This window comes from Cavia porcellus, unplaced genomic scaffold (assembly GCF_034190915.1).
Source record: "Cavia porcellus strain 051 isolate PalLab524CR breed Dunkin Hartley unplaced genomic scaffold, mCavPor4.1 scaffold_1, whole genome shotgun sequence".
NCBI lineage: Eukaryota > Metazoa > Chordata > Mammalia > Rodentia > Caviidae > Cavia > Cavia porcellus.
Window position 1 is genome coordinate 96,396,879 of NW_026947484.1, and position 22,027 is coordinate 96,418,905.

The 22,027-nt window shown below is 38.2% G+C and overlaps 4 protein-coding genes and 1 pseudogene across 4 annotated transcripts; all 5 read left to right on the forward strand.

Moving 5' to 3' along the window:
• The first annotated feature begins 710 nt into the window (after positions 1 to 710).
• On the forward strand, positions 711 to 1,280 carry LOC100718821 (interferon alpha-4-like; annotated as a pseudogene).
• Positions 1,281 to 5,100: 3,820 nt separating this feature from the next.
• Positions 5,101 to 5,670, forward strand: LOC134471683 (interferon alpha-4-like). Its single transcript, XM_063231323.1, has one exon. It carries the CDS (start codon positions 5,101 to 5,103, stop codon positions 5,668 to 5,670), a length of 570 nt encoding a protein of 189 aa, XP_063087393.1.
• A 3,326-nt stretch (positions 5,671 to 8,996) lies between these two features.
• LOC100720391 (interferon alpha-4-like) lies at positions 8,997 to 9,548 on the forward strand. Its single transcript, XM_003479167.2, has one exon. The coding sequence runs from the start codon at positions 8,997 to 8,999 to the stop codon at positions 9,546 to 9,548; it is 552 nt and encodes a 183-aa protein (XP_003479215.2).
• A 3,345-nt stretch (positions 9,549 to 12,893) lies between these two features.
• Positions 12,894 to 13,439, forward strand: LOC100721849 (interferon alpha-17-like). Its single transcript, XM_005007966.2, has one exon. The coding sequence runs from the start codon at positions 12,894 to 12,896 to the stop codon at positions 13,437 to 13,439; it is 546 nt and encodes a 181-aa protein (XP_005008023.2).
• A 7,507-nt stretch (positions 13,440 to 20,946) lies between these two features.
• On the forward strand, positions 20,947 to 21,522 carry LOC100730587 (interferon omega-1-like). Its single transcript, XM_003478856.1, has one exon. The coding sequence runs from the start codon at positions 20,947 to 20,949 to the stop codon at positions 21,520 to 21,522; it is 576 nt and encodes a 191-aa protein (XP_003478904.1).
• Positions 21,523 to 22,027: the final 505 nt, after the last annotated feature.

The window sequence follows — 22,027 nt, forward strand, 5'->3', positions numbered from 1 at the left end:
CAATTATATGACAAGTAAAAAGAGAAAATACTGAGTATTTGAATATCTAGTTGCAAATGAAATTAAACATTTTTCATAAGCGAATTAAGTACATTAATATAAATGTTACCATAATAATTATTTTCAATACAGCTTAACAATGATTGTAGTCATTTTATTACATTGCTCCCAAATATTACAGATTGATAAACTATACATGACTTTGATAATTTGGCATTTAATCAAATTAATCACATAAATAAATTATATTAGCCACTAAGAAAATTTAGTTATGAAGATAAAAGTTAGCATGTTTTAAATATAACACAGAGATTAAAATTTTTATTCAGTTATTTTTAGTCCTGGAATGAGTACAAAGATAAATTTAACAGCTTTATGTCTAAAGTATACACACACGGGGCAAATGAGTAAATATAGAGCATATTTATGCTATTAAAATTTAATAGGTTTTGAATTAAATAAAATATCTAAAAGGCCTTGGAATAAGGAAGTGAGAAACAATAATCCCCAAATGGTCGAGAAACACTGCTCTAAAGTCATAGAAAATGCATAAGGAAACTAAAAATAGAAGTTGAAAGTAAGTAATAGAGATTACATTCAGAAACTGAAAAGTACCACCTGTGCTACAAAAGATCTATAGACAAATCAAGGTCTTCAGAGAATCTAGAAGGGAAGATTCTACCAGGGCAAAAACACCAACAAGACTAACAATGGCACCTTCAATTATTTTCTGGGTAGCTCTGGTGCTGCTCAGCTGCAAGTCAATCTACTCTTAGGACTGTGATCTGTCACAAACAAACAATTCAAGGACAAAGAGTGACTTGATACTCCTAGGACAAATGAGGAGAATCGCCACTTTCTCCTCCCTGAAGCATAGGCAGGACTTTGGGTTGGCCAGGCTGGACTTTGATGGCAAGGAGGTCCAGAAGGCTCAGGCCCTATCTGTCCTACATGAGATGAGCACGCAGACCCTCAACCTCTTCACATCACAGTACTCACGTGCTGCTTGGAACCAAACTCTCCTTGAGAGCTTCTGTGCTGGCCTCTATGAGCAGCTGAATGAACTGGAGGCCTGCCTGACTCAGGAGACAGGGCTGGAAGAGCCTCTCCTGATACATGAGGACTCTAGACTGGCTGTGAGGAAATACTTCAACAGGATCACTGTCTACCTGAAGGAGAAGAGCTACAGCCCTTGTGCCTGGGAGGTGGTCAGAGCAGAAATCAGGAGATCGTTCTCCTTTTCAGCAACTTTGCAAGGCAGAGTCCAGAGGAAGCAATGAGACCAACTGGAACATGAGATGATTGTCATCCATTTAAATACACTGCACTGCACTTGTGCAAGTTCTGCCATTGCAAAGACTCTCACTTCTGCTGTGATCATACAAAATTCCAATTGTTCTGTGTCTTCATGAATACTTTTTGTGTCTTTCTCTAGAGGCAATTTTTCTTTTGAGATGACATTTCAAGTATAAGTGTTCCTCTATTTAAGTCTTAACATACATATTTAACTATGAAAAATATTTAAAGTTTGTTGATATGCATACTATTATGAAAAACATTACATTGCTGTTAATATGAAAGAATGTTCTTCAGAGTTGTCATTGTCCTTTTTCATTAAATTTTTATCGTATAACATTTGTTCTATTAACTTATTCTTGAATCCACCACACATTACTGTGCGAAATTATGAACCAGTGGAAGTTAGACTCTATTTCCTCATTACTGTGATACTTGCAGTAGAAGAAGGAGCTGACTACCTTATGGGCAGTGAAAGTGAGCTCAATACAATGGTGCTCATGTGGCGTTTGAGAGGTCCTTCAACTGATCCTTAGCACTGCCCCAAAATAACAGTAAAGAAAAGAACATTCCCTTCCTGTCCACCAGTGTATACATTTCCTTCATTTATGATGTTGAACATCTGACGGAGTTCCTGCTTGTGTATCTTTTATTTTTGTGGGTTAAAAATGTAAATTTGTAGAAATACATACTTAACATTAGTTATGTAATTTATAAGAAGGAAAACTCCAAAGATTCTCTGAGAAAAATGTGGATCGAGGCACGATACAACAAGAAAATTAAAGTTTTAAACTGACTAGAAGATTTTAAGTAAATGTGCACTGCTATTTGGATATCAACCTTTGCAAAGTCCAAAGAAAGGAAGTTGTTGGAAGTTGATTTTTGGCCCTACATATCTCATTGGAGAATGTGGTCGCACAGGGAGAGATGAGAGGCACAAGAAGACTTAAGGGTGATTGTGGGGAACATCAACTTTTAACGGGAGAAGAGAGAAGGCTAAAAAGAAACAGTAGTGAGGTATGTTGGAAGTTAGGGCACCAAGCAAGAAGGCAGCATGCCTGGCTTCCTGGCAGGTGGTGTGGCGTGAGCCAGTGGCAGGTGAGCCAGGAAGAGAATCGATCAGTCAGCCTCTCCCTTGAGCCTGTCAGGAAACCAGCTGAGAATCAAAGAAACAATCCCGGCCCTGAGTGTTAGCCAATGAGGACCAGAGCTCTGAATATCTCTAGGGAGGATGACCCTATGCAGTAGAGCCAATATAGGGCGTTTCCATCTGTCTTAGCTTTTAGGGCCACCATGGTTGTCACTGTTTGGCTCTATTCAATATTCTATTTGGATAGGTTGTATAAGGTAGTGTTTTTTGTTTGAGTTGGCTCTACCTGATTGAATGGACCACTACCTTGAAGGTAACTGTGCATACCATGCTGCCTATTAGTGTTATGACAATATCCAGCCCTGGAGTTCTGAACTAAGTTCACTGCATTGTCTCTTCCATTGGGTTTTGTTATGTGGCGTTCTATAATATTTAATACTTTCAAAATTTAAAAAAAAAACCCAACAGTAGTGAAGAAGTCTCAGATGAGAAAAATAACACTTGAAAATGTTGAAACTGTACTTAAGAAAATCAGCCTGCTTAAAGGAGGAATTAGTGGTTAGGAGGCTCTGGAATGCAGCTATCTGCTACACCAGGAAAACTGATAGCAGTTGCCTCATTTGTGAGAGCGGACTTGTGACAACTAATTATCAGAAATTACATAGGAAGCGGTGAGAGAGAGAACTTAGTGGTTCTCTGGTCGGGAAGGAACTAGGAAAATAATTTTGGTATTATCTGCTGTGAATGGTTGTTCCAGTTTGGCGATACCGAATTTTTTTCTGGATAGGACAAGTAAGTGATTTATTGTCAAATACTATTAATACCTTCTACATGTTTATTTTAAATTGTGACATTATTATGCTGGTAAATTTTTATTGTCATAAGATTATATTGAAAATAAATAATACATATTGAATATAATAAGACATTTAGTTTTTGATAACTTGTTAGGCAGAAAGTAGAAGAATGACTCCACCCTTCATGCAAATAGCTCATTACTACTGCTAGTATAATGATGCATAAAATTATCTGCTTTGTTCCTAACATATATCATATGACATTGGTTTCTTCTAGTAGATTCATCAAACATTTCACTTGCTGTTAACGTGGGATGTGATAAGCACCAAAGAATAAATTTTAGGAACAATGGAGGTTAAGAGCAGAATATCTTTACTGAGAGAAAGCAAGCTTCTGTTTGAGAGAGCAACAGAAGGCATCCTGAGTGGGTTCCTGTGGACCCTTTCTCTTTAGGTATTTTTATAGAGCACAATCCCAAGGTTCTTTTAAATTTCTACTAGTGCATAGAAAAAAGAAAATGAGAAATGATATCTAAATATATAGTTTATAACTAAAAACCACTATTTATATTGAAATGAATTCTACTAAAAGTCAAGTAATTATATGAAAGAGTGAACTGTCAAAGCTTTTATCCTTAACTTTGTCAGAAATTTTTGTTTACTTTAAATTGTAGATTTAATATGACTTTCACTGATTTTTATGAGTAAAGCAAAGATACAGAAACACACATAAATTCATTGTCATATATCTCTGTTGTGGAATTTCGATCAGGGATTCAATTAGAAAAGGAACTGCCTAGAAAAGTCCTAGTGGCATGGATGTGTGGGAAGTAATGACTACAAAGTGCCTTAGTCTTGGCATTGTCTAACATACCAACAGAAACACAGGAGGACAATGCCAAAAAAGGAAACTGAAAGCGGAAGTAGAAGACAACCAATGGTATTTGCAATAGCCTAACTAAACCAGCAAAAAAGGTGGTTGGGCAATACCAAACAGGACAATCGAAGCAGAAGTAGAAGGAAACAAACTTTTATTGGCTTGCAAACCCCCTATTAACTGTTAGGGGATTCCCAAAAGGGAGATATAAGCAGAACTACAAGATAAACAATGGTATCCGCAATAGTCTAACTAAACCAGCAAAAAAAAGTGGTTGGGCAATACCAAACAGAACAATCGAAGCAGAAGTAAAAGGAAACAAACTTTCATTGGCTTGCAAACCCACTATTAACTGTTAGGGGATGCCCAAAAGGACGATATAAGCAGAAGTAGGAGACAACCAATGGTATTTGCAATAGTCTAACTAAACCAGCAAAAAAAGTGGTTGGGCAATACCAAACAGGACAATCGAAGAAGAAGTTGAAGGAAACAACCTTACATTGGCTTGCAAACCCACTATTAAATGTTAGGGGATGCCCAAAAGGAGGATATAAGCAGAAGTAGAAGACAAACAATGGTATTTGCAATAGTCTAACTAAACCAGCAAAAAATTGGTTGACAATGCCAAAAAGGAAAATAGAAGCAGAAGTAGAAGCCAAAAACCTTACATTGTCTTGGAAACACACTATTAGCTGTTAGACAATGCCCAAAAGGAAGATATAAGCAGAAGTAGAAGGCAACCAATGGTATTTGCAATGGTCTAAATCAACCAGGAAAAAACTTGGTTGGGCAAAGCCAAACAGGGCAATACAAGAAGTAGGAGGCAACAACCTTACATTGTCTTGGAAACACACTATTAAGTGTTAGACCATACCCAAAAGGAAGATATAAGCAGAAGACAAGGCGAGGGTATTCAGCAAATGGACATCTGATGTTCACTATTTAAGTCAAAGCACTAAATTGAGACCTTCAGAGAACCCAGAGTTGGAGGTTCAGGATCATCCATCTCAGGCAGAGCCGAAGCAGCCAAAAGCTTTACAATGGCCTTGCCCTTTGCTTTTCTGGTGAATTTGGTGATGCTTCTCTGCAGTTCAACCTTCTCTCTGGCCTGCACCCTGCCTCAGACTCACAGCCAGGGCAACATGAGGGCCTTGATTCTCCTGGGACAAAGGAGGAGAATCACTGCCTTGTCCTGCCTGAAGCACAGACAGGACTTTGGCTTGGCCGGGCTGGAGTTTGAAGGCAAGCAGGTCCAGAAGGCTCAGGCCCTCTCTGTCCTACATGAGATGATCACGCAGACACTCAACCTCTTCACATCACAGTACTCAGGTGCTGCGTGGAACCAGAGTCTCCTTGACAGCTTCTGTGCTGGCCTCTATGAGCAGCTGAATGACCTGGAGGCCTGCCTGACTCAGGAGACAGGGCTGGAAGAGCCTCTCCTGATACATGAGGACTCCAGACTGGCTGTGAGGAAATACTTCAACAGGATCACTGTCTACCTGAAAGAGAAGAGCTACAGTCCTTGTGCCTGGGAGGTAGTCAGAGCAGAAATCTGGAGATCATTCTCATTTTCAGCAACTTTGCAAGGCAGAGTCCAGAGGAAGCAATGAGACCAACTGGAACATGAGATGATTGTCATCCATTTAATTACACTGCACTGCACTTGTGCAAGTTCTGCCGTTGCAAAGACTCTCACTTCTGCTGTGATCATACAAAATTCCAATTGTTCAGCGTCTTCATGAATACTCTTTGTGTCTTTCTCTAGAGGCAATTTTTCTTTTCAGATGACATTTCAAGTATAAGTGTTCCTCTATTTAAGTCTTAACATACATATTTAACTATGAAAAATATTTAAAGTTTGTTGATATACATACTATTATGAAAAACATTACATTGCTGTTAATATGAAAGAATGTTCTTCAGAGTTAATTGTCATTTTCCTTTTTCATTAAATTTTTATCGTATAACATTTGTTCTATTAACTTATTCTTGAATCCACCACACATTACTGTGCGAAATTATGAACCAGTGGAAGTTAGACTCTATTTCCTCATTACTGTGATACTTGCAGTAGAAGAAGGAGCTGACTACCTTATGGGCAGTGAAAGTGAGCTCAATACAATGGTGCTCATGTGGCGTTTGAGAGGTCCTTCAACTGATCCTTAGCACTGCCCCAAAATAACAGTAAAGAAAAGAACATTCCCTTCCTGTCCACCAGTGTATACATTTCCTTCATTTATGATGTTGAACATCTGACGGAGTTCCTGCTTGTGTATCTTTTATTTTTGTGGGTTAAAAATGTAAATTTGTAGAAATACATACTTAACATTAGTTATGTAATTTATAAGAAGGAAAACTCCAAAGTTTCTCTGAGAAAAATGTGGATCGAGGCAGGATACAACACGAAAATTAAAGTTTTAAATTGACTAGAAGACTTTTAAGTAAACGTGCACTGCTATTTGGATATCAACCTTTGCAAAGTCCAAAGAAAGGAAGTTGTTGGAAGTTGATTTTTGGCCCTACATATCTCATTGGAGAATGTGGTCGCACAGGGAGAGATGAGAGGCACAAGAAGACTTAAGGGTGATTGTGGGGAACATCAACTTTTAACGGGAGAAGAGAGAAGGCTAAAAAGAAACAGTAGTGAGCTATGATGGAAGTTAGGGCACCAAGCAAGAAGGCAGCATGCCTGGCTTCCTGGCAGGTGGTGTGGCGTGCGCCAGTGGCAGGTGAGTCAGGAAGAGAAGCAATCAGTCAGCCTCTCCCTTGAGCCTGTCAGGGCACCAGCTGAGAATCAAAAATACAATCCCGGCCCTGAGTGTTAGCCCATGAGGAACAGAGGTCTCAATATCTCTAGGGAGGATGACCCTATGCAGTAGAGCCAATATAGGGCGTTTCCATCTGTCTTAGCTTTTAGGGCCACCATGGTTGTCACTGTTTGGCTCTATTCAATATTGTATTTGGATAGGTTGTATCAGGTAGTGTTTTTTTGTTTGAGTTGGCTCTACCTGATTGAATGGACCACTACCTTGAAGGTAACTGTGCATACCGTGCTGCCTATTAGTGTTATGACAATATCCAGCCCTGGAGTTCTGAACTAAGTTCACTGCATTGTCTCTTCCATTGGGTTTTGTTATGTGGTGTTCTATAATATTTAATACTTTCAAAATTAAAAAAAAACCCAACAGTAGTGAAGAAGTCTCAGATGAGAAAAATAACACTTGAAAATGTTGATAAGACTGTACTTAAGAAAATCAGCCTACTTAAAGGAGGAATTAGTGGTTAGGAGGCTCTGGAATGCGGCTATCCGCTACACCAGGAAAACTGATAGCTGTTGCCTCATTTGTGAGAGTGGACTTGTGACAACGAATTATCAGAAATTACATAGGAAGCGGTGAGAGAGAGAACTTAGTGGTTCTCTGGTCGGGAAGGAACTAGGAAAATAATTTTGGTCCTATCTGCTGTGAATGGTTGTTCCAGTTTGGCGATATCGAATTTTTTTCTGGATAGGACAAGTAAGTGATTTATTGTCAAATACTATTAATACCTTCTACACATTCACTTTAAATTTTGACGTTATTATGCTGGTTAATTTTTATTATCATAAGATTATATTGAGTATAAATAATACATATTGAATATAATAACACATTCAGTTTTTGATAACTTGTTAGGCAGAAAGTAGAAAACTGACTCCACCCTTCATGCAAATAGCTCATTACTACTGCTAATACAATGAGGCATAGAATTATTTGGTTTGTTCCTAACATATATCGTATGACTTTGGTTTCCTCTAGTAGATTAGTCAAACATTTCACTTTCTGTTAATGTAAGATGTGATAAGATCCAAAGAACAAATTTTAGGAACAATGGAGGTTAAGAGCAGAATATCTTTACTGGGAGAAAGCAAGCTTCTGTTTGAGAGAACAACAGAAGGCATCCTGAGTAGGTTGATGTGGACCCTTTCTCTTTAGGTATTTTTGTAGAGCAAAATCCCAAGGTTCTTTTAAATTTCTGCTAGTGCATAGAAAAAAGAAAATGAGAAATGATATCTAAACATATAGTTTGTAAATAAAAACCACTATTTATATAGAAATGAATTCTACAAAATCAAGTAATTATATGAAATAGTTAATTGTCAAAACTCTTATACTTAAATTTCTGTCAGAAATTTTTGTTTACTTTTAATTGTAGATTTAATATGACTTTCACATATTTTTAGGAGTAAAGCAAAGATACAGAATCACATATAAATACATTGTCAAATATCTCTGTTGTGGTCTTTCGATCAGGGATTCAAGTAGAAAAGGAACTCCCTAGCAAAGTCCTAGTGGCATGAGAAGTGTAGGAAGCAATGACACAAAGTAACATAGTCACTTTGGCATTGTCTAACATACACACAGAAACCCAGGAGGACAATGCCAAAAAGGAAGTTGAAAGCTGAAGTAGAAGACAACCAATGGTATTTGCAATTGTCTAACTAAACCAGGAAAAAACTTGTTTGGGCAATGCCAAACAGGACAATAGAAGCAGAAGTAGAAGGCAACAACCTTACATTGTCTTGGAAACACACTATTAATTGTTAGACGATGCCCAAAAGGCAGATATAAGGGGAAGTAGAAGACAAACAATGGTATTTGCAATTGTCTAACTAAACCAGGAAAAAACTTGTTTGGGCAATGCCAAACAGGACAATAGAAGGAGAATTATGAGGCAACAACCTTACATTGTCTTGGAAACACACTATTAACTGTTAGATGATGCCCAAAAGGAAGATATAAGCAGAAGTAGAAGACAAGGCGAGGGTATTCAGCAAATGGACATCTGATGTTCACTATTTAAGTCAAAACACTAAATTCAGAGCTTCAGAGAACCTAGAGTTGGAGGTTCAGGATCATCCATCTCAGGCAGAGCAGAAGCAGCCAAAAGCTTCACAATGGCCTTGCCCTTTGCTTTCCTGGTGAACTTGGTGATGCTTCTCTGCAGTTCAACCTTCTCTCTGGCTTGCACCCTGCCTCAGACTCACAGCCAGGGCAATATGAGGGCCTTGATTCTCCTGGGACAAAGGAGAATCTCTGCCTTCTCCTGCCTGAACCACAGACAGGACTTTGGCTTGGCTGGGCTGGAGTTTGAAGGCAAGCAGGTCCAGAAGGCTCAGGCCCTCTCTGTCCTACATGAGATGAGCACGCAGACCCTCAACCTCTTCACATCACAGTACTCATGTGCTGCCTGGAACCAGAGTCTCCTTGACAGCTTCTGCGCTGGCTTCTATGAGCTGCTGAATGACCTGGAGGCCTGCCTGACCCAAGAGGCAGGGCTGCAAGAGCCTCTCCTGATGCATGAGGACTCCAGACTGGCTGTGAGGAAACACTTCCACAGGATCACTGTCTACCTGAAGGAGAAGAGCTACAGCCCTTGTGCCTGGGAGGTGGTCAGAGCAGAAATCAGGAGATCGTTCTCCTTTTCAGCAACTTTGCAAGGCAGATGAAGCAATGAGACCCACTGGAACATGAGAGATTGTCATCCACTTAAATACACTGCACTGCACTTGTTCAAGTTCTGTCATTGCAAAGACTCTCAGTTCTGCTGTGATCATACAAAATTCCTATTGTTCCATGTCTTCATGAATACTCGACAACTTTGTGGCTTTCTGTAGAGGCAATATTCCTTTTCAGATGACATTTCAAATATATGTGTTCCTCTAATTAAGTCTCACCATACTTTTTTTAACGATGTAAAGTATTTAAATTTTCTGGAAATACATATTATTATGGAAAACCTTATGTCGTTGTTAATATGAAACAATGTTCTTCAGAATTAATTTGTCATTTCTTTTTTCATTAAATTTTTGTCATATAACATTTGTTGTATATATTCATTCTTGGATACATAAACATTACTGTGCGACCTTATGAAACAGTGGAATTTAGACTCTGTTTCCTCATTACTGTGAAACTTACAATAGAAGGAGGACCTGACTATCTTATGGGCAGTGAATATAAGCTCAAGAGAAGTATTCTCATGGAGCTTTTGTGAGGTTCTGGAACTGATCCTCAGCACTTCCCAAAAATGAAAGTAAAGAAAAAAGCATTTCCTTCCTATCAACCAGTGTATACATTTCCTTCAGTTATGATGTTGAACATGTGATGGAGTTCCTGCTTGTGTATCTTTTATTTTTGTGTGATAAAAATGTAAATTTATAGAAATACATAGTTAATATTAGTTTTGTAATTTATAAGAAGAAAAATTCCACACATTCTCTTAGAAAAATGTAGATTGAGGCATGATAGAGCATCAAAATTAAAGTTTTAAACTGACTAGTAGACTTCCAAGTAAATGTCCACTGCTATTTAGATATAAACCTTTGTAGCGTCTAAAGACTGGAAGTAGTTGGAGGTTGATTTTGGGCCCTCCAAATTTCAGTGGAGAATGTGGTCGCACAGGGAGAGATGAGAGGCACAAGAAGACTTAAGCGTGATTCTGAGGAACATCAACTTTTAAAGGGGGAGAGAGAAGGCAAAAAAAAAAAAACAGTAGTGAGTCTTTTTGGAAGTTAGGTCACCAAGCAAGAAGGCAGTATGCCTGGCTTCCTGGCAGGTGGTGTGGCATGAGCCAGTGGCCAATGATCCAAGAAGAGAATCAATCAGTCACCTTCTCCCTTGAGCATACCAAGGAGCCAGCTGAGAATGAAAGATACAATGTCCACCCTGAGTGTTAACCAATGCGGACCAGAGGTCTAAGTATCTCTAGGGAATACGACCCTAGAAATTAGAGCAAATATGGGGGTTTTGCATCTGTCTTCTCTTTGAAGGCCACCATGGTTATCACTGTTTTGCGTTACTCTGATTAACTGTTTTGCACTATTCAGTATCCTGTTTGGATAGGTTGTATAAGGTTCTGTTTTTGTTTGTGTTGGCTCTACCTGAATGAATGGACTACTACCATGAAGGTAACTGAACCTACTGTGGTACCTATTAGTGTTAAGCCAACATCCAGCCCTGGAGTTCTGAACCTGCATTGTCTCTTCCATTGTGTTTTTGTTCTGTTGCATTCAGTAGTTTTCTACTACCTTCAGAATACAAAAAAAAGAAACAGTAGTGCGGAAGTCCCACATAAGAAAAATAACACTTGAAAATGTTGATAAAACTGTACTTAAGAAAATCAGCCTACTTAGACGAGGAATTAGTGGTTAGGAGGCTCTGGAATGCAGCTATCCGCTACACCAGGAAAATTGACGGCAGTTGCCTCATTTGTGAGAGTGGACTTGTGACAACTAATTATCAGAAATTACATAGGAAGGGGTGAGAGAGAAAAGTTAGTGGTTCTCTGGTCGGGAAGGAACTAGGAAAATAATTTTGGTCATATCTTCTGTAAATGGTTGTTCCAGTTTTGCAATATCAAATTTTTTTCTGGGTAGGACAAGTAAGTGATTTATTGTCAAATACTATTAATACTTTCTACAAATTTACTTTAAATTGTGATGTAATTATGATGGTTAATTTTGATTGTTGTCATAAGATTATATTGAATATAAATAATACATATTGAATATAATAACACATTTAGTTTTTAATAAATTGTTAGGCACAAAGCCGAAAACTGAATCCACCCTTCATGCAAATAGCTCATTACTTCTGCTAATATAATGAGGCATAGAATTATTTGCTTTGTTACTAAGATATATAATATGACACTGGTTTCTCAAGTAGATTCTTTATACATTTCAGGTGCTGTTAACACGGGATCTGATAAGAACCAAAGAATGAATTTTAGGAACAATGAAGGTTTAGAGCAAAGTATCTTTACTGAGAGAAAGCAAGCTTCTGCTTCAGAGAGAGAAGGCATCCTGAGTGGGTTGCGGAGGACCCTTTCTTTTCTAGGTATTTTTGTAGAGCAAAACCCTAAGATCCTTTTAAAAGTCTGATAGTGTATAGACTAAAGAGAATGAGATATGATATTTAGATATAGAGTTTTAAATAGAAACCACAATTTATATTGAACTGAATTGTACTAAAAGTCAAGAAATTATATGACATTGTTAATTTTCAAAGCTTTTATAGTTAACATTCTGTTGGAAATTTTTGTTTAATCTTTAACTGCAGATTTAATATAACTTTCACTTATTTTTTATGAGTAAAGCAAAGATAGAGAAACACACATGAATACATTGTCAAATATCTGTGTTGTGAAATTTCAATCAGGGATTCAGTTAGAAAAGGAACTGCCTAGCAAAGTCCTAGTGGCATGGAAGTGTAGGAAGTAATGACTACAAAGTGCCTTAGTCACTTTGGCACTGTCTAACATACCCAAAAACCCAGGAAGACAATGCCAAAAAAGGAAACTTAAAGCAGAAGTAGAAGACAACTAATGGTGTTTGCAATGGTCTAACTAAACCAGGAAAAAACTTGTTTGGGAATGCCAAACAGGACAATAGAAGCAGAAGTAGAAGTAAACCACCTTGAAACACACTATTAATTGTTAGACAATGTCCAAAAGGAAGATATAGGCAGAAGCAGAAGACAAACAATGGTATTTGCAATGGTCTAACTAAACCAGCAAAAAAAATTGGTTGGGCAATGCCAAAAAGGAAAATAGAAGCAACAGTATGAGGCAACAGCCTTACATTGTCTTGGAAACACACTATTAACTGTTAGACGATGCCCAAAAGAAAGATACAAGCAGAAGTAGAAGACAAGGCGAGGGTATTCAGCAAATTGACAGCTGATGTTCACTATTTAAGTCAAAATACTAAATTGAGTCCTTCAGAGAACCTAGAGTTGGAGGTTCAGGATCATCCATCTCAGGCAGAGCCGAAGCAGCCAAAAGCTTCACAATGGCCTTGCCCATTGCTTTTCTGGTGAACTTGGTGATGCTTCTCTGCAGTTCAACCTTCTCTCTGGCTTGCACCCTGCCTCAGACTCACAGCCAGGGCAACATGAGGGCCTTGATTTTCCTGGGACAAAGGAGGAGAATCTCTGCCTTCTCCTGCCTGAAGCACAGACAGGACTTTGGCTTGGCCGGGCTGGAGTTTGAAGGCAAGCAGGTCCAGAAGGCTCAGGCCCTCTCTGTCCTCCACGAGATGACCAGGCAGACCTTCATCCTCTTCACATCACAGTACTCATGTCCTGCCTGGAACCAGAGTCTCCTTGACAGCTTCTGCACTGGCCTCTATGAGCTGCTGAAGGCCCTGCAGGCCTGCCTGACCCAAGAGGCAGGGCTGCAAGAGCCTCTCCTGATGCATGAGGACTCCAGACTGGCTGTGAGGAAATACTTCCACAGGATCACTGTCTACCTGAAGGAGAAGAGCTACAGCCCTTGTGCCTGGGAGGTGGTCAGAGCAGAAATCAGGAGATCGTTCTCCTTTTCAGCAACTTTGTAAGCCAGAGTCCAGTCAAAGCAATGAGACTAACTGGAACATGAGATGATTGTTATCCACTTACAGTATACTGCACTGCACTTATTCAATTTCTGCCATTGCAAAACCTCTCAGTTCTGCCGTGATCATACAAAATTCCAATTGTTCCGTGTCTTCATGAATACTCAACAACATTGTGTTTTTCTCTGGAAGCAATATTCCTTTTCAGATGAAGTTTCAAATATATATATTTCTTTCTTTAAGTCTTAACATACATATTTAACTACGAGAAATATTTAAATTTTCTTGGTATACATACTATTATGGAAACTTTATGTTGCTGTTAATATGAAAGAATGTTCTTCAGAGTTAATTTGTCATTTCCTTTTTCATTAAATTTTTGTCCCATAACATTTGTTGCATATACTTATTCTTGAATATGCCACACATTACTGTGCGACCTTGTGAAACAGTGGAAGTTATACTCTATTTGCTTATTACTGTGATACTTGCAGTAGAAGGAGAAGCTGCCTATCTTATGGAGAGTGAATGTGAGCTCAATAGAAGTGTGCCCATGTAGCATTTGTGAGCTTCTGGAAGTGATCTTCATCGCTGCCCAAAAAGAAAAGTAAAGATAAAAGCATTCCTTTCATGTCAAACAGTGTATACATTTTCTTCAATTATGATGTTGAACTTCTGATTGAGTTCCTGCTTGTGTTTCTTTTATTTTTGTGGGTTAAAAATGTTAATTTACAGAAATACATAGTTAACATTAATTATATAATTTTTAAGAAGGAAAACTCCAAAGATTCTCTCAGAAAAATGTAGATTGAGGCATGACAGAGCATCAAAATTAAAGTTTTAAACTGACTAGTAAACCTCCTCGTAAATGTCCACTGCTATTTGGATCTAAACCTTTGAAGTGTCCAAAGAAAGGAAGCGATTCAGGAAGAGAATCAATCTGTCAGCCTCCCCCTTGAGCCTGTGAGGGCATGGGCTGAGAATTAAAGATCCAATCTCTGTCCCCTGGTTTAGCAACTGAGGACAACAGGTCCCTGTCTCTTGGGAGGATGACCCTATGCAGTAGAGTAACTATGGGGCATTTCCATCTGTTTTCTCTTTGAAGGCCACCTCATTTGTCACTGTTTTGCTTTACTCTGATTAATTGTTTTGCTCTATTTAATATTGTTTGGATAGTTTTTATACTGTTCTGTTTTTTGTTTGAGTTGGCTCTACCTGACTGAATGGGCAACTACCGTGAAGGTAACTGGACATACTGTGGTACCAATTAGTGTTTTCTGCCTATCCTGCCCTGGAGTTCTGAATCAATTTCACTGCATTGTCTCTTCCATTGGCTTTTTGTTCTTTTATGTTCTGTAGTATTTTAATACCCTCAAAATAGAAAAAAAGAAACAGTAATGAAGGAGTATTTATGAGAAAATTAACAGATGAAAATGTTGATATAAATGTACTTCAGAAAATCAGCCTACTTAGAGGAGGAATTCGTGGTTAGGAGGCTCTGGAAGGCAACTATCCTCTACACCAGGCAAACTGATGGCAGTTGCCTCATTTGTGAGAGTGGACTTGTGACAACTAATTATCAGAAATTACATAGGACGGGGTGGAGACACAAGTTAGTGGTTCTCAGTTCGGGAAGGAGCTAGGAATCTCATTTGGGTCATGTTTTCTGTGAGTAGTTGTTCCAGTTTTTCAATATAGAATTTTTTTCTAGATGGACGAGTAAATGATTTATTGTCAAATACTATTTATACCTTCTACAGATTTATTTTAAATTGTGACATAAATATGATGGTTAATTTTCATTGTTGTAATAAGATTATATTGAATATAAATAATATATATTGAATATAAATAATACATTTTGTTCTTGTTTAATTATAGGCTGAAAGCAGAAATCTGTGCTCTTCATGAAGATAGCTCACTACTACTGCTAATACAATGATGTATAGAATTATTTATTTGCTTTATTAATAAAATATATCATATGACATTGATTACTCCAGTAGTCTTATCATATGTTTCATTTGCTGGTAAAGCTGGTTAGGGTATGATTCTACTATAGTTCATTTATTTTTCCTAATCTTAGTGATGTAGAGGAAAGAAATTCAACATTTTATATGCCCAATATGAGTTTATGTTCTCTAAAATTAAAGAATCAATGTTAGGAACAATGGAGTTTAAGTGTAGATAAGTGTAATATATTTACTGAGAGAAAGCAAATTTCTGTTTGAAAGAGAGACAGAAGGTGTCTTAAGTGGGTTGCCAAGGACTCTTTCTTTTCTAAGTATTTTTGTACAGTAAAACCCGGAGCCAAGGAGAATCCAAAATTGGGGAAAACATCAGGATTGGTTAAGTGGCGTTTGAGGTAGGACACAACAGTGTTCAACCAATATGATTATGTGTATAATTGCTCAGGTAAAATTAATTCAGTGGAGGACAAATGGGGAGGCAAATTGTGTAGTCAGGGGCCTTGAATACAGCAAGGGGATTTTCCTATGGTGGGTAAGATTAATGGCTCTTTCTGGCCTCTTCAGGGTGATAGAGTCCTATTTGTTTTGAGGTCTGGCCCACTGGGGAGGTATTTGTCTTCTAAAAATTTGCAAAGTATCTGGCCTTCTGCACAGGATCTTTGAGGGTCTAGCCCTATCTGACTGCCTATGATATTTCTGTCTAACTCAGTTGCCTGACATCTAACATTATGACTAATATATCTAACATTATGACACTTAACAGTCAGAGGTGAATCTAATAATAATTGAATTACAATGGGCAGGGGCCAGGGATACAGCTCAATGACATAAGTACCTGCCAGGCAAGTATTTGGTCATGAGTTTGAATTCCAGTACCAAAAAAAAAAAAAAAAAAAAAAAAATTACTATAGGCATAGAGATTGACATGCCTCCTTTCTAAAATAAAAGTGAGAAATTTAATCTGAAAATCTCTTCTTAACTACTGGATGTTAACATAAAAGTCAAGACCAGCTGAAAATAAAACATGAAACATAGACATTTATAAGCAGGAGAAAATTTTATATAACTATTAAGTAATAAGAGATTCAACAATTATAGAAGAAATTCAGAGTATGAAATTTTTTAAAAAAGCATTCATAAATCAGAATAAAATATTTTACTCAGAAATTCCATTTGCTTGAATATGTGTGTGATATTGAGCCATTCTCTAAATTTCCAAGCTTTGTTTTTTCGTTAACCACACAGATCCAAAATGTTTATAGAATTTGGGCTAGTAAATGAACTCACACATGCCCATACACATGCTTTAAAGCACTTAGCATACTCTTCCATAGAGTAATGTTTAAAATATGGTAGGCATTTTCCCATCTTTCTTCACTGAACATGATAATATTATTTATCTTTTCAAAATTCTTAGGATCTGTGCCTTACTTCAGATCTTACTGAAGTAACTGCTCTCCAAAAGCTACCTAAAAAGACCAAATTCTGTCATGAGCTGTGGAGAAGTATCCTATTCATATTCAATCGGGAAATAATTACTTGCATAAATATCTGAATGGGGAGGGAGATAAATCTAGACTGAAATGCAGAAGACAGGTTAAGTTTACTCAGTGATTCCCTTGCTCCCAGCATTCCTGCAGGCTAAGTTTACTGGCCATTCCCTTGCCCCAGCATTGCTGCATAAGTACCCATAACAGCACACTGCCCTTCCTCTCTCAGGTAGAACCCCATGGCACGCTGCTCCTTCTCTGTACACCTTCCTGCACAATCACAGAGCTGCTTTCTCTTTTCTTGTGGTTTCTGCTGAATGGCTTCCCTAAAGACCAGAATACCACAAGAGACAGAAGTTAATGTGCCTAGGTTTTACAGAAACAGCTGTAAGAGAAACGATCATTAATTTGCTTTGCGTGATATGTAATAGTAGCTATAACTGAAAGCAAACAGAAAATAGGGTCCAGTGTATCCAGCTATGAAAACTCTCAGGGAGGACAGTTGCCTGGCTGGTAAAGTATGAGAGGTGCAGGGACCAAGAAGAGGGGGCAGTTTTCTAATTTAGGTAGAAATCCTATCACTACTTGGAGATTTCTCTTCAAGTTTCAACAAGGCTTCTTTTTCGACATTTTTGTGCATATTTTGTAAAGCTATGTATCAGAGTTACGTACTGTCTTATGTTTCTTTATTTAGTAGCTTAAAAAAAAGGAATTCTGGGAAGGGTTCTGGAGAAGACTTGAAGTATAGTCACCTTTCATAAGGAAGATAAATCTGACTTGCTTAATCAGTCAGGACATGGCTGCATTAAACATCACTGGGAGAAAAGTTAGTCTTCTAGTCTGAAGTGAAATGTATGTAATACTCCCCTGTGGGTACTAATGCCTGGCATATTTCCCCTTTGCTCTCTATTGTGGATTGCATTCTTTCTTTACAAGATCACAGTAGTTGTTTTCTCTTTCCTCTAGAAATTCCCGGTGTCCTTCTCATTCATCCCCCATGGAATGCACCTTTGAAGAGGCACATACCTGGTTTGTCTTCCCTTGTGATTTCTGGCCATGTATTTCCCCTTGAGAGTACAAAGCCACTGATTAAAAGCTCTGGATATTCCAGCAATGCTTACATAAAAGAATTCTTTTTCCTTCTGATGAACATGTTTGGAATTGCTGGAATGTTGCTACAATGATTTAACACTGTGCTGTGGCTGAAAGACAATAGAAGGCCAGATCCACTTTACTCCTTGTGCAAAGATTTACAGAGGATAATCACTACCTGCTGGCCTGACACCATGGAAGAAATCGCCCTGTGTGGACATCTTGTTTTTCTTTCTGTTTATGCAGATGTCTATTTCTTTCCACTGACATTTTTTTTGTTGCTTGTTTATTTGATTGATTGTATTGTCATGGCTAAAAAAGCTATTTTCCTGGAAAGATTTGGCCTACTACTGAAACAAAACTGTTTCCTTGGCTTGTTCATTTTAGGAAAAGGAAATCCCTCCAACTTTAGGCAGGTCCTGTACTCGCTGGGCAGTGGACAGCTCTGTAAGGAGGGGAGGGTCTGAATCTGTCTCTTGTGTCCAGTCTGCACAGAGGTCAGAGCTCCTGAACCAGCCCTGCCTCTGAGTTCCGCAGGACACCTGAGGAGCCTGTCTACCTGGGATGGACCTTGAGGGAATTCAGGAGAATCTCCAGCGTGGTGGTGGATTAACTCTTTTCTAAGAGTGAGTGGTCCATGTTATAAATTCCTTCCTGTTACCAGATCATGATTCTTGACTTTATGATCAGAAGTGCATACTACTGCCCAGAGCTTGTCCTTACAGAGAGTACAGACACAGTAGAAGAACTGCATGGAATACAAGGATTGCCACCTGACACCTATTGGTTGTCCTTTGGACAGGTGAAGAGTGCTAAGGTGATCCACACACAGTTGCACTTGAAAAAGTGAAGTAAGAAATAAGTGTGAATTGCTCAGGCAGGAGGAAGGGGCTACACTTCAGCTGGAATCTCTTAAACTCTGCCTGAGGTTAGAGATCCAGCCTTTAGGCTATTTCTAACCTGTAGGTGTATCAGTGGGTTCTGATTTACATGTGAAATGATTTTTGTGTCTTGTTTTTTTTTTGTTGTTGTTGTTCTTCCTCCACTTGTGATGGAATTAGTTTAGGAGCAGGGTAACCTGGACTTTTTCTTATGTATGTCTATAAATCTAGCTGGTTTTTTTATTACTTAGTACTTTGCATACACTATGACCTGTTTCCTTTTACAAAGGAATTTTCTTTAAACGGTATTTTATATTATATGCAGAAACTATGAATTGGCTCCATACTCTTGCCTTGACCTGAAATGAACATATTTTGTTTTATATCTTCAACTTTGTTACATGTTCAGCAGAATGGGAAAACTGAAAAGCAAGGCTGGAGGAACCCAGACTGGGGATAGAATGTTTGAATTGAGCTCACATTGCCCTCCTGGAACCAGACCTTACCCTCCAGCCCTCCACACATGAGCCCCCTAAGATGAGGATCAGTGCTCCTGAAGAGAGCCATATTGGTACCACTTCCTGGCTTTTACTACATCTATGCTGAGTTGCAGTCCCGTGTTTGTGCACATAAGCAAGGAAGTCAACATTAGCACAGTGACAGTTGATTTTTATTTCAGAATTGAAAAATGTTTGCAAAATTAATATAATGTCTATTAATTTTTTTAAAAAATCCACAAGTTGTGGGGGAGAAATCATGTATTCTGTTAACACTGGCCACCATGGACAATCAAGACAACCATGCCAACGTGATAACTTTCACAGTGAATATTAGGCTGAATGAGAGACAACTCTAAATCATCTCTAAAATCTCCTGTACTCACCTCAGGAACTTCAAGGACAACATGTGTTCAATAGCTTACCTTTAAAAGTTGAACAGTCATAGTTTAACTTGGCAAAATAAACCTATGTGACTATTGAAAACATAATAATTGTAATTAAATAACTCCTCTACCTACTTAGAAAAGATATATTTTGACAGTCGGCATCTGTGGGCTGGGGCCAGTGGATCAAGTAAGGACAACACAGAGAGCACAAAGTCCTTCACTTAAGTGTTCTGTGGGTAGGGATAGGTTCTTATCAAGTTTGTTTAGTTTTTCAACGAAGAATCAACACCTTCCTCAATAGGGGAATTCTAAAGTGATCAGGATGCAGGGAATCCACTGTTGGGGAGTCAGTCATTAGTGTAACTATGTGTGATAACCATCTTTGTGTGGGGTAGTTTCAGAGTGATAACATCAGCTTATACTTAGAATATACACAAACATGTACAACTGGAAAGAACCAGGATTCAAGTAAGTGGTAGTTAATATAGCTAGAAGACCACTGAAGCCCTTAGTGGGAATATGGGTCACAGAAAGGGTAATGTCTACCTTAATCCTGACTTTATGTCTCCCATGAAGCATGACCATATGGCCCTGTGTGGACGTGCTTTTGAAGGAGTAATCATCAGTTTCTTTTGTGACAGACACAGAGAAATATGCTGCCTTCTTCATTCTAAAGATTTTATCTGCCTTGAATGGCCTAGTAAATACTTAAACAAATACAGAAACCCACAGAGCTAAGGGAGACTGATTTTTTTTCTATCTAAAGTAACCCAGGAAAAATGCAGGCTAAGATAAGGGCAACATTTATGTTCCTTTAACAAAAAAAGAACAGCATTTATTCATGAGAAGACATTGTATATGTGTGGATCAGTATTTACATGCATATATAAACTTCCGTCTTCAGGCTACAAATATTTTCTGTTGGACTGGTAAATTTATCAAGCTATTTGGACTGACAGAAATGAAATTTACTGGGAAAAGTCTTCTTTTATTGCAAAACTACTAACTTAGTCTCTGAAGAAAAAAAGAAATGAAAATTAAAAATAGAAGTAAAGTTGTAAAAGATTTCAGAAAATGAAGATTGTAGTCCCTATTTAAAAGGCACACGTATTAACGGTATCTTCAGAGATCTAAAGGTCCAAAGTTCACCCACACTCAGCTCAGCCAGGCTAGCAGCAGCTGCTCTGCCCCATGGCCCTCCTGCCTTTTTTGCTGACTGCCCTGGTGCTGTGCTGTTATGGGCTTGCTGGCTCTCTGGGCTGTGACCTGCCTCAGAACTCTGTTTTGCTTTGCAAGAAGACATTTGTGCTCCTGGGCCAGATAAGAAAAATGCCCCGATCTTTGTGCCTGAAGGACAGAAGCAACTTTCTACTCCCCCAGAAGATGATGACTAGCAGCAAGTTACAGAAGGCCCAGATGGTGTCTGTTCTGCAAGGGACATTACAGCAGATTCTTACTCTCTTCAACACACAGCTCTCCTCTGCTGCCTGGAATGCAACCATCCTGCACAAGCTTCACACTGTGCTCCATCAGCAGCTGGAAGTCATGAAGACCTGCTTGGTGCAAGTACTGAGAGAGGAAGGATGTGTCTTGGCAATTCAGAATCCAATCCTGGCCTTGCGGAGGTACTTCCTGGGCATTCGCCTCTACTTGGAAGACAAGAAATACAGTGACTGTGCCTGGGAAATTGTCAGGGTGGAAATCATGAGAGCTTTCTCTTTGTCAGCAAAGTTGCAAGAGAAGATAAGAAGGATACAGAATTGCTGAGATAATTTTTTTTTTACTAATATGACATATCACATTTGTTCCCATGTTTTAGATATGGCCAAAGGTTTTAATTACTGTCAGTCTCAGAAATGACTTCAAGGAACACCTTACCAGTAATGTTAGGCAAGTACATTTTAAAGATATTTTGGTCTAGGAGTACCATTATTGAAAAGATGACAACCTTATTGTTGCTTGTATATTTATTTATATTTATGTATTAATGCATTTTGTCATATTTATGTTTATATAAATCATGTAAGACATCCACTTTTGTGCTGTAATACAATTCATAAAATGTGCTTTTTAATTTATATTTTTAGTTAGAAATTATCCATGAGAAAACTTCTTTACTAATACTAAAATTTCTTTACTAACACTAAGTCCATACACTTTTTTCAAACCAAATTGGTTGTAATATCTGTTTAGTTATACATTCATGCAATTCACATTATATATATGGAGTATCAAGATAGTAGATTATAAAATTTCTGTCAAGAAATATAGG